This window comes from Xenopus tropicalis, chromosome 2 (genome assembly GCF_000004195.4).
Source record: "Xenopus tropicalis strain Nigerian chromosome 2, UCB_Xtro_10.0, whole genome shotgun sequence".
In the NCBI taxonomy this organism is placed as follows: Eukaryota; Metazoa; Chordata; class Amphibia; order Anura; family Pipidae; genus Xenopus; species Xenopus tropicalis.
In genome coordinates, this window is record NC_030678.2 from 72,355,548 (window position 1) to 72,368,009 (window position 12,462).

General features: G+C 41.2%; 1 protein-coding gene and 1 long non-coding RNA gene across 5 annotated transcripts in view; one reads left to right on the forward strand and one right to left on the reverse strand.

Annotated features, from left to right (window-relative positions):
* Positions 1–12,462, reverse strand: part of dhrs11 (dehydrogenase/reductase (SDR family) member 11) — a 65,704-nt gene that overhangs the window by 17,966 nt on the left and 35,276 nt on the right. For 2 of the 4 annotated variants that reach the window (XM_012961041.3, XM_031895918.1), the window contains exons 3-5: positions 5,557–5,651; positions 2,986–3,115; positions 261–353 (exon numbers count right to left, since the gene is read on the reverse strand). In XM_012961041.3, the coding sequence (XP_012816495.2) occupies positions 261–353; positions 2,986–3,115; positions 5,557–5,651 (318 nt within the window). The remainder of the gene's footprint in view (positions 1–260; positions 354–2,985; positions 3,116–5,556; positions 5,652–12,462) is intronic. The other 2 variants (XM_012961036.3, NM_001011258.1) reach the window with 1 other exon arrangement.
* Positions 3,506–6,780, forward strand: LOC116408835. Its single transcript, XR_004221293.1, has 3 exons — positions 3,506–3,590; positions 5,180–5,272; positions 6,606–6,780. It is a non-coding gene; the product is annotated as an uncharacterized LOC116408835 (long non-coding RNA).

Sequence of the window (12,462 nt, forward strand, 5' to 3'; positions counted from 1 at the left end):
GAATAAATTAACAAATAGCCATGATAATTTTTAAGGAAACTTTAAGCTAAAATTAACACACTGCTACAGAATCTGTAGCGAGTAACTGTGTGGAGTAAGCCCTCAGTGATGCAAGATATTTCAAAATTACATACCTTCAGTTTAGCACTTTTTTACATTTTATCCATTTAAATTGGCAATTTTTGTGTAATCCGAGACAAATCAGTATTCTGTTTCTAAAACTGAAACCACATTTTATTCTCCTATACTTTTTAGCTGACCTTTATACTTTCATATGTTGCAGCAGCCTTCTCCGGATCATTATCAAGGAGTTTAAATGCAAATCCAGTTTCCACAAGGCCTGGCGATATACTCTAAGAAACAAAAAGAACATGAATTTCTCTGGTGTGTATTTTTGTTTTTAATTATTTCACCCAAATTGCAAAATAATTTTTAAAGAACATTTAAATCAGACCTTTTTTTTGGCATGATAAGCATTAATAATGACTATAGTGACACAATAAAGCTCTTAATCTTCACAAAAAATTATTTCTCAACATATAACCATAAAATGTAATAAAATCAATTCTAAGGCCTGGAGGTATGTCATAAGCATTTTAAATTGCAGTTTAAAAGGGACTATACAATATATGCTACATGTAAAAAAATCCTCTTCTGTTTTAGTAAATACACACAATTAGAGGTTTAAGTTAAAAGGTCAAAAACCCTATATACTCTAAAATATTTTATTTACATTTAAAGGGATACGTTTTCATCCTATATTTACATCAACCTACTATACACCTATGCTTAACATATGTGTTCTTACTGTCTGCCTACTACTGTAATTAAAAAAAAAAATATTTAAAGCACTAGTCACTAAATCATTTGTTTGCATCTAGTCTCTCCCTTATATTATTTTATTATATTTTAGTCCCTACCTTCCCTAGCTGCTACTTGTGTCTCAGGCTTACAAGGAATGGCACATTATACAGTGCTGTTAATTTGAGTAAGTACCTTCTCCTCCTGCCACAAAGGACTAAGACAGTGGGATCATACGAGTACGTAAACACTTTCCCTAATTTCTCTTTAGAACAAAAAAATGAGAAAAACTGGTGAACACAGGTGTATACTTCCCCTTAAAACAGGCCCCATAGCCAACTGCATGTTATCAGCGTAAGACTTTAAACAGTTCCCATAAGGTTTAATTAAAGCAAAGGCCTTTGTCTCTACACAGCAGTTAACATTTCCCTGGTAGTTAAGTGGCCAGAAGTGTCAGGTTTCTCTATTCTGTCTATTTAAACCCAATTTGCTGGAGGGGGTGGATAATGCTAGAAAGACTAAGTAGGGGTAGGTAGGTAAGGACAGATCCTGTTATAGTTCACTCTAGAAATGAGTCAGGCTGGGGTAGTTTGTAGAGCAGCCAGAGGCTCCAACAAGGAGAAGAGAAGGATTAGTACACTAGCTGTCACTCGACAGTGTAGAAACTCAAGCTGCCCTGGGGACAGGATACCGGTTAGTGAGTACTACCACTGGAGCAGCCCCACAATCTACTACTACTAATCTACTACTAAAACTACTAATCTAACTTATAGTAGATAAGAATAATGTTCTGTCAAAATGGTCCAAAAACCCAAATTGCTAGACCATGTCCTGCCATTAATGGTAATTAGATAAACGCTTATGTTAAATACAAACTGAGTGGAACAGTGGAAACTGTTGGTAGGCAGACACAGCTTCTGCCATGGGTGCTTTAATGGGTGGTGGGGGTGATAAGCCCCTCGGTCTCACAATTTTATTTTAAAACAGCAGCTCTCTCCATGGCATCTTCTCCAAGGAGCAAGCTGCTAAAGTATTTTTCACTGAAACAGATGGAAGTAACATGCCTCATGCTACATGAATAGCACACCCAAACCTGGAACTCCCACATAAGGAATTATGGGCAGTATATGCAAATCAATCTGTAAATGTCCCTGTGGTCAACTATGCATGAAGAACCACTTGTTTAACAGCACAGATACACCCTAATAATTTACAGGCATCTATCAAAACTTACTGATAGCCTGTTTCGATCTTTCTAGATCTTACCTGTGCATGATATTGGAACATGGCTTCTGAGGTGGTAGACCTTCACAAATCAAGGCATGTAGTGTAAAGCCTTCTGACACCAGAACATATATATTCATAAGCCTTACATTACTCACTTTGAACACCCATCAAGAAAGTCACAAAGCAGGAGCACAGCCACATAGCTAGTAGAAGAATCATGATTTCATGTTAGGTGGGAGTTAGGACCTATACTCATGAACAGCGTGCTCCTAAAAGAACATGTTATGGAGCAGGGCCAGTACTAGGGGTAGATAGTAAAGGCACGTGCCCAGGAAGCAGCAATGGGGGGCATTCTAGTTTATGAATGACAGTCCTTCTTTTGAGCACTCTGTCCTCCATCCTGCTTCACCCCAAGAAGGACTTTTTGTTAAAAAGTCTTTGAAGGTGCATTCATGCAACTGTAAATAGGCCGATCAAAATTTTCTAACCTGGCCGATCGGCGAGTCGACCGATTTCAGCAGCTTCCTGCAATATCGGTCGACCGATTTCAGCAGCTTCCTGCAATATCGGTCGACTCGCCGACATGCCATACACGCACTGAATATCGTACGAAACAAGGTTTCGTACGATATTATCAGTGCGTGTATGGCCAGCTTAACGCTACACATTAGAACAGCTTTCAGGTAACCTATTGTTTCTCCTACTCCCATGTAACTGGGGAAGTCCCAAGCCTAATCTTTCTACCTTCCCATTGTTCTGTTGATCGGCTGCTGGGAGAGGGCGATATCATAAAAGATTTCAATGCAGGATTCTGTGATTAAGTGATGCATTTTGAAAAAAAAAACATGTTTTCCCATGACAGTATTCCTTTAAATCACTCTCTAGCAACTTTAAATAATTTCTGCAGTCAGTAAGAAAAAACGACTTGCAAAATGTTTTTCCTATTCTCCATCTTACCGTTGCTCGGATGTGACTCTTTTCTTCTCTGAGCTCTTGCCTGAGGCCCTCTGTCAGGGCAGTTACAGCATACTTAGTAGCTGAATAAAAGTGCATAACTGTAGAAGGAAGAACTCTATGGCCACTCATGCTGAAGAAAAACAAAAACATAAAAACAGCTTAGCAATAAGAAAAGTAATAAATTAGTTTTAAAATCAACAATTGATCAAATCCGCTTATTGGAAAATACATACCTAATATATGATGAAACAAAACGAGTATTCTTCTACTTTTGAAGGGAATGAGATGATTGATTTAACAATGATAAATATTTTAAATAAAATGCTCCAAACTATTTCTTATGAAGTAAATCAAGTAAATTTCATTCCATGCCAGAAATAAAGTAAATAAATGAAAATGAGGAAAAAAAACATAAATGTTTTTTTTTTTTTTTTTTTTTTTTAAAGAGACAAATGAGAACTATGGAAACAAAACAAAGTGTGTAAAACAATACAGATATTTTGACAATTGTCCAGATGTATTAAGTTAGAAGAAACCAGGTAGAAGCAGAGATAAAAGGGATACCACCAGTTCCGGAACCCACAAACAATAATCCTAATCATAGAGTAAGTACACAGATTCACTAAATACCTATGACTGTATCATTTCACCAAAACTATTTCACTAAAATGTCTAAAGCGGTCAACCCTGATGAATGAAGAAACCAGTTTAAAAAATATATGGATTGTTTATGGTCTTTGGCCTTCATTATAAATGTAGTACGATGTGGAAAGTACAATTTTCATTCGCAAATTGCTTTGTTTTTTCACACAATAAAGTGTTTTTTTTCTAGAGGTGCACCAAATCCAGAATTGTGCTTGGCCGAACTGAATCTGAATCCTTAAAATCACACACAGAAGTTAAAAAAAAATTTCACCTTGCACTCTCTCTCAACCACGCAGTTCTCTATAGCCTTTCTACAGGCTTACTTGCATAGGCAAATTAGGATTCAGATTCGGTTCATTATTCAGCCAAATGTTTCATTAAAGGATTCAGCCAAATCCCAAAATAATGCATTCCTAGTTTTTTCCCCAGAGATTCCAACATAATATGTCAAAATGAATGAAATTACAGTGCTTACAAACCGAATCCAGTTAACATTCTCAGAATGGGGATTGCATCACTTACAGCCGTGGCGTTAAAACAGCATTAGTGTGAAATTTTATTGGTACAAGTGTGCTGAGCTCACTGATGAAACCTGCTGGGGGAACCCTGGAATTACAGCCATATTCATGGTGGAAGCGGCTCCAGAGTTCAACATTAATACAAACAATTTTGCACTATTCAGTAGAAGACATGGACAGACCCAACAGTCCTTAGTGCAGCTGTATGGAACAACCATTGTAAATTACCCTTACACAAGAACTATTGTAATATAAAGAATCAGTTCAGAGACTCAGGAGCCAGCTGTGCAATACTCTTGAGATATCTTTTCATACACAAAAACCATTCTAAATAGACAGTATCTTTACAAATTGTCCAGAAAACTTGTAAATTATCAAAAATAATCTAGCCCAGCTATTATTCATGCACACTAGTAATATACAGGCCAAACATTTTCTAATCTGCGCCTGCCCAAATCCACCTTTTCTTGAACCCTATCCAACCGGGCCCAGAGTTTTGACTGCTTTTTTAAAATGTAGGTCCAGCTTCATCTAGAGTAAAATTAAATAAGCAGTCAGGAAGTAGCACATTTTCCCACTGATTTCTCTGAGTTTATTATGTAATCAAACAAACGGTCTGCTTCCTCTATTGTTACATAGAAATTTGTATACAATAGCGCAGGGGCCAGGCCGGTAGGGTTTGTGCTGGGCCCCTCAAAAGACTTTTTTTTGGTGAGGGGGTCCAGCACAGAATAGTTACACCACTGCAAACAAACAATCACTATAGTAAAGGAAAGGCTCATTACATAATATTGTACTGATAAATGCAACAAGTATAATATTACATAAATATGGTAGGAATATGGTAGGAATTATTTTCATTACATCTGCATTCATATAAAACACATAGCAATACATTAAATTTATGCAGAAATAGGCTTGCTAGTAAAATGTGAATTTACAAAATTCCAATGATTGTACATAGTCTAACAGAACAGCAATATTTGGATTTTCAATGTAAATGTTCATAGTACCAATTTGCATTTTTTTAGGTGTACATGCTGATTACAATGCAGAGGAACGATAACATAATACAAATGCAGTAAGACACAGCATAAATGGAAATGAAGGAAAACATGATACAAGTAAACCAGACAAGCAGGCATGATTATGACTAGTAGTGTGATAAAACAATAAAAAAGCAACAAAAATCAGTGGGTTTACACACCATAAATGATATCTAGCCCCAGTAACTTAACTAGTCAACCCTGGGCCTGAGTGCAGGGCATGCAGTTGGGCCCCCCACCTCCCCTCTGGAATTCACACCGGTGTGAGCAGGGGGCGGGCGTGGGTGCAATTGCACACCCAGTAGTTCCGCCACTGTCTAGCCCCAACTGTGGTGCAGGCTGCAGCCTCCCACCTCCCCTACCTGTTGATGTTTATGATATGGCCATCATCGATATTCCTTTCCTTCATGGACTGGTAGGCCTCTCTTGTGCAGATACTGAGTGCAAGAACATTAACCTGCAACACACAGACACATCACAGCTTAGAAACCACATACCACTTAATAGATACTGTATCTGTGCATACTGGGAATTATCTAGAATGCCTGGGACCTGAGGTTTTCCAAATAGACCTTTCCATAAACTGGATACCCAAAGTCTGCTACAAACCATTTTAACATCAAATAAACCTAATAAGATTGGTTTGCCACCAATATGGATTCATGAAATTAGAATCAAGTGCAAGGGTACTGTTTTACTATTACAAAGTAAAATTAATAATTTTTTAAATCAGAATTATGCTTAAATGGAGTCTACGGAAGTTTTCTCTGATATTTTTACTTTCAACGGAACTAAACATGTTAGGAACACTAGAGGTGAATAAATAACTTATTTGATATTCTCATGGGCACATAAAAGTACATGTTTAATAAAAACAAAATCATCTGTATTCATGCCACATTAGTTCTACAGGAAGGCCAACTCCAGTGTAATCAAAATATTGAAGCATATTTCCTTTACTCTGCAATAATAAAAGGAGTACCTTGTATTTGAACCTAACTAAGGGCTCTGGCACACGGGGAAGATTAGTCGCCCGCGATTAACTCCCTGTTCGCGGGCGACTAATCTTCCCCGTGTGCCAGAGCCCTAAGATTAAATTCATCCTTATTGAAGGCAAAACAATCCTTTAGGGTATATTTAATGTTTAAATGATTTTTTTGTATTTATGTATATATCTATCTATCTGTAAAAGAAGCTTTCTGTGCCTATTTGAAGAGACAAAGGACTTAGAAGATCTACAGAGGATGGAACAGGGTTGCTCTATGTATAACAAAGTTATCAACAGGGAAAAACAGGAGTATTCACTAAATACAAAGCAGACTCTGTGATTACTGGCAGGCACAGGAGGTAGAGAGCAGTGGAGCACTTAGCAATATATCTTTATTAAAAGTGTTATATTCCCTTATTTTAGTGTTGCCTATACTGACTGCTGTGGGGCTCAGCCAACAGAGGAGAAAGAGGGAGGAATACAATTTTATTCTCTAGAAAAGATGGCAGCTCGACCCAAGGGTGACCTGTGCAGCCTGGTGGGCCACACCACCCTCTGGCAACGCTTATATGAATTTGGAAGTCCATTGGATTGGCTCTTTTTCAGACCTCAAAAATGTATTTTGTTGAGGTATTAAACAAAATTAAGGGGTTTCCCAGCTTATGAAAGCTACTGTTCATTTGTAAGGGCCATCTCATCAGCAGTTCCCAGATCCCAGAAGTATCCTGGAGACAGAGTTGGCCATGGGAAACTTTGTTACTGGCCTCTGGGGCAAATGATTCACCTTAATCTACTTTTCAGTTTCTATTATACCCTCTCCAGGCCTGAATCAGACACCCTGTTGAAACTGAGGGACAGATGAATAAAGGACATATCAATGATTACTCTTGACGTGTGGCACAGAATTCTTGATTTAGTACAGTATAAATCCACCTGATGAAGTAGCGGGATGCCACAAAATGCATTAAGCGTAGGTCTGTAAGATGTACATGTGCCTTTTTAATGTGACTGAATAAAGTTTTTATTTTTAATCACGTGGTGCTCCGCTCTTTTTGGAAAATTGGTCTGACATGACCTGTCCTTCATAAAGCCATGCTGATTATTGCTCATAATGCCATTCTCCAGTACATCATTTTGTATGTGATTCCTTAACAAGGCTTCAAATAACTTGCCCACCATGGATGTCAAACTTACTGACCTATAATTGCCAGGCTGAGATCTCCCTTTTTAAATATAGGAATGACATTAGCTTTCTTCCAGTCCATAGGTTCCATACCGGATGAAAGTGAGTCTGACAATATCAGAAAAAGACCACTGTAAAACTAAACCTCTCTCTCTCAGTACCCGAGGGTGTATTCCATCTGGCCCTGGTGCCTTGTTCACATTAATCTTGTGTAAACCTTTAAGCACCATATCCTGTGTTAACCACTGACAAGTTAGAGCTGAGGCAACAGTGCAGCTATTGGGTGGGACTTGGCACTCTGGCTCCTTTACTATATACACAGAAGAAAAGAACTGGTTTAGCACATCTGCCTTTTCTATATCCATTGTAAGAATATTGTTACTATAAAAGTCAATGGGGCTGCACTCTCAACCTGCATCCATTTACTATTAATATACTTAAAAAACTTTCTAGGGTTAGTTTTAGCCTCTGCCGCGATGCACTCCTCATTTTCTACCTTAGCCTTCCGGATTGCTGTTTTACAACACTTGTTATAGTGTTTATATTCATTAAACGCAGCTTCTGTCCCCTCTGACTTATATTTCTTAAAAGCTTTCCTTTTTTTCCCTATTAACTTCTTTACCTCAGAACTAAGCCACATTATTAACAATTCTACATTTACTTATTTATGGAATAAATTGATAACAGTAATGATTTAATATAATTTTAAATGACAACCATTTCTGCTCTGTGTTTTTAGCAGAAAGTCTGGGATAAGCTTGTGCACTGTATGACAGAAGCAGGGGGCAAGGTTTACAGGAGAGGAGGCCCCCTTAGAGGCACTCTGCTAGTGTATTTACAGATGGCAGTGGCACTGGAGGCTTCATGAGAAAGAAAGCATATGTGGGAGAAAGAATGAAAAAAGTGAGACCCAGATTCCAGTGCTCAAGTCTGTACATTGCCATCCCTGTGAAAGCTGCTACAATAAAGTGTCTTGGTTAATCACACCACTGTGTAACATGTCTGATTTTTACACTAAAGGCCCGTCCAACCATCTTTGATTGCCTCATTAACATTTTGCATAGTCAGAAGGACAAAGTCACTAGGCCATGGAGGAGCCAGAGCAAAGAGTGCCCATCAAGGGCCAGTAAAGGAGAATGGAGTACCAGCACCCTTGTGGCTGACCATGAGGGAAATGCAGAAATGTCTGGAAAGAAGAATGGTCTGTGTAGATTTGCAGTAGATACATGTGCTTCCTGGAAGCCAGGTTACTAAAGAACCCGGTAACCAGAAATAGAAGGGAAGCTGGTGGGGCAACAGGTGGCTCAAATGAGAGGCTGAACCCCCAACAGCACAGTGTTGATCAGAATGGGAGAGTCCTTTAACTAGGGGAGATCTGGGCACGGACAGAAGTGTACAGAAAGCTGTAGAAGTGGTGCCGCCAAGAGTCTGCCGAGCTAGAGCCAAAGTACTGCTAAAGCTGCATTGGGCTTTAGCAGTGCCAGAGAGCAGTGATTTTTGCATAGCAAATGCAGCAGCATGAACAGTTCTCAGTTCCTCAAAGAACTTAGGTACATTAGGCAGGCCTGTTCTCCCAAAAGTTAACTGGAGAAGGCTGCAGCCTCCTGGTGCTTTTTTGTGGCATCTGCTACCACAAGGTACCAGAGACCCTTGATCATCTGAATGCACAATGCAGCTGTTTCTGCAAGAACTGTTGGCTGAGCCCAGTGTTCCCCTGTGGGGGAACAGTCTGTTCCAGCTGGGGTAGAGGTGTTGTAGCAACGGCTACAAAAACAGATTTAACTCAGCATATCAGAGGCAAAAATCGCTGACTTGGCTAAAATGGTCATGGTGATAGAGCCAGTGAGCTGAGTGGAAGAGGAAAAGTTAAAGTCTCAGTTGAGCAAGCCATTAATGGAAGAATCCAGGGTGAAAGTGACAATTCTGGAGCAGGAGGAAGCCCTAATAAAAGATAAGGGTTTGTCTGGTCCTAGAAAGTGGGGGCAGGGCTGTGAAAGTGAGAATGGTGAAGTTGAAGCAGCCGGGGATCCAAGTCAGAGGAGCTGGTTGGTAAGGTTGCCACCAATGTGCCCCAGGTTATAGCCAGTCAGCAGAAGGCTGCCACCCTTCCAATCTTATAATACTAGAGAGAAACCTTTGATCCAGGACCACCATAAGGAGCAGTGACCGTTGTGGCCTGCAAGGTCACACCACTGCTGATGAGAAGACTTTCTGGGTCCTAGATGATAGACAGAGCAGAAGATGTTTAAAGCAAGCTCCAAAATAATAGTCTCTGGGGGACTATATGCTGAAATGGGTTTATGGCCAAATTGGAGACTATTTTGAGGGATGGATGAAAACTGACATTAAGATGGATTCCCATTGCCTCGCCAATTCCAGATTGGACCAAACTAAGGCAGGCCCAGAAGTAAAGGAGAGGTGATGAGGCAGCCCCATTCTTTAAAAATACGGTGTGGAACTGTGTCAAAAGATCTGGTGCTGTATTATGGAGAACCTACGGGTACTGCAGTAAGGCAGTCAAGAAAGTTTGTGCACTGCATGCTGTACACAACAAAGAAGCAGAAGGAAACTTTATAAAAGAGCATTACACATTACAGTACTACTGTACTGTTGCTCGCCTACCCCTTTAATGTTGCTCCCAGTGATCTCAAAGCAGGTGCTTATTTTTTAATTCCTGGAATGGAGGCAAGTTTTGGTTGCAATAAAACCAGTTGTACTGCCAAACTGAGCCTCATTTAAGCTGCCAGTTCACATAGGAGCTACCAAATAGCCAATCACAGCCCTTATTTGGCACCCTCATTTTTCATGCTTGCGTTGCTCCCCAACTCTTTTTACATTTGAGTGTGGCTCACAGGTAAAAAATGTTGGGGATCCCTGGAGTAAGGGACTAAAAAAAAAAAGATTAGTAAATGAAGACAGGAAAGGGGTGGGTAGAAAGTGTTTGTGCCTCTTACAAGAAGTGTAGTATATACATATGCATAGTTTGCACATTCCAAAGCTACAGATTCCATGCAAGGTGGTGGAAAGTTCCAAAGTTTATTATCCTTACTGCTTTATGTCAGCAAGACTGACTTAATAGTTTAAGGTCACACAAGTGAATTTCATTGTGTATGTGAGTAATGATTAACTACTTAAAGAAGCAGGTTTTTTTTAGTGCTCCTTCAAAGAAAAAAAAAACAGATAATAAGAATCCTGCAATATCGCACAATCACCGGAAGCCAGATAACGCTAGTTATATTATCATTGATTGTTGCACTGATTTTATCAGTTGCAACATGAGTTATTTTGTTTAGGGCTCTGGTACACGGGGAGATTAGTCGCCCGCGGCAAAACTCCCTGCTCGCGGGCGAATAATCTCCCCGTGTACCAGAGCCCTTAAAGACTGGGGGAATATAATCTCTCTGATTATGACATGCTGAATACTGAATGCATTAGGCCCTTGTGACTCTGCAGAGCCTTTAATCCAGCTGGCAGTGAAGCAGAGATAAATGCCAATAATGTATGTCCCCATTATTTAGTTACGGTACATCAGTTCTGACTTAAGGGCTCTGGCACACGGGGAGATTAGTCACCCGCAACAAAACTCCCTGTTCGCGGGCGACTAATCTCCCCAGATTGCCATCCCACCGGCGAAAATGTAAATCGCCGGTGGGATGGCATACGCGGTGGCGCGATTTCAGTGAAATCGCGCAAGTTGCCTCGAGAGGATGGCGTATGCCATCCCACCGGTGATTTACATTTTCGCCGGTGGGATGGCAATCCGGGGAGATTAGTCGCCTGAGACACGGGAGATTTGTCGCGGGCGACTAATCTCCCCGTGTGCCAGAGCCCTAAAGCTGACCATACACGCACCCAGTGCTGTCCAACTGGCGGCCCCCCTCTGTGTGGCCCCCCCACCTGTCTGGTGCTTTGATGGCTTACTCTTGTGTAAGCTTTAAATGGTATCAGTACTGTGATTAACTGCCCCCCCCCCCCCCTGCATGCTCTCACCTCAGATTCAGGCTGTATTGTTTAAATATGTAATCCCCTGTACTGTTCACACCTTTTAATCTCTGCATTGTTCACCCCCTGCAGTGTTCACACCTCAGGCTCAGGCTGTAATCACCCCCATTGTTCCCCTGTTCACACCTCAGGAGCAGTAGAAACCCACAAATAATCCCTGCATACTACAAAAAGCACATATACTGAGGTGGTACTGCAATTAAAAAGTTTTTAAATATATAGTTATTGTGCAGACTGTAGGAGCAGTACCAGCATTGTGTCACTGTAGGCTGCCTGTGTGTGCCATACACACAGGCAGCATACGGCAAGCAGAGTATGGCACACACAGGCAGGGTAGGGAAGGCAGAGTATGGCACACACAGGTAGAGTAGGGCAGGCAGAGTATGGCACACACAGGCAAAGTTTGGCACAAACCAGCCAAGAATGGCACACACAGTGAAAGTATGGCGCACACAGGAAGGGTAGGGAAGGCAGAGTATGGCACACACAGGCAGGGTAGGGCAGGCAGAGTATGGCACACACAGGCCAAGTATGGCACAAACCAGCCAAGAATGGCACACACAGTGAAAGTATGGCACGCAGGCAGGGTAGGGCAGGCAGAGTATGGCACACACAGGCAGGGTAGGGAAGGCAGAGTATGGCACACACAAAGGCAGGGTAGGGCAGGCAGAGTATGGCACACAGGCAGGGTAGGGCAGGCAGAGTATGGCAGGTTTTTGCTGTACTACAACCATTAATATGGGTATGGTCATGTGATAACATGGGTGTGGTTTCAAGTGGGTGCAGTTTCAAAAAGGGGAGTGGTCAAAGCTGGCTTCCATTATCGGCCCTCCACCACGTAGGTCGGAAAAATTCCGGCCCTCGGTACAACAGAAGTTGGACAGCACTGCACGCACCGATAATATTGTATGAAACCTCGTTTCGTACGATATTCGGTGCATGTATGGCAAGTCGGCGAGTTGACCGATATCGCAGGAGTCTGCTGATATCGGTCGACTCGCCGATCGGCCAGGTTAAAAGATTTTGATCGGGCGCCATAGAAGGCGCCTGAGCAAAATCTGCCTTCAGGGCTGAATCGGCAGAAGGAGGTAGAAA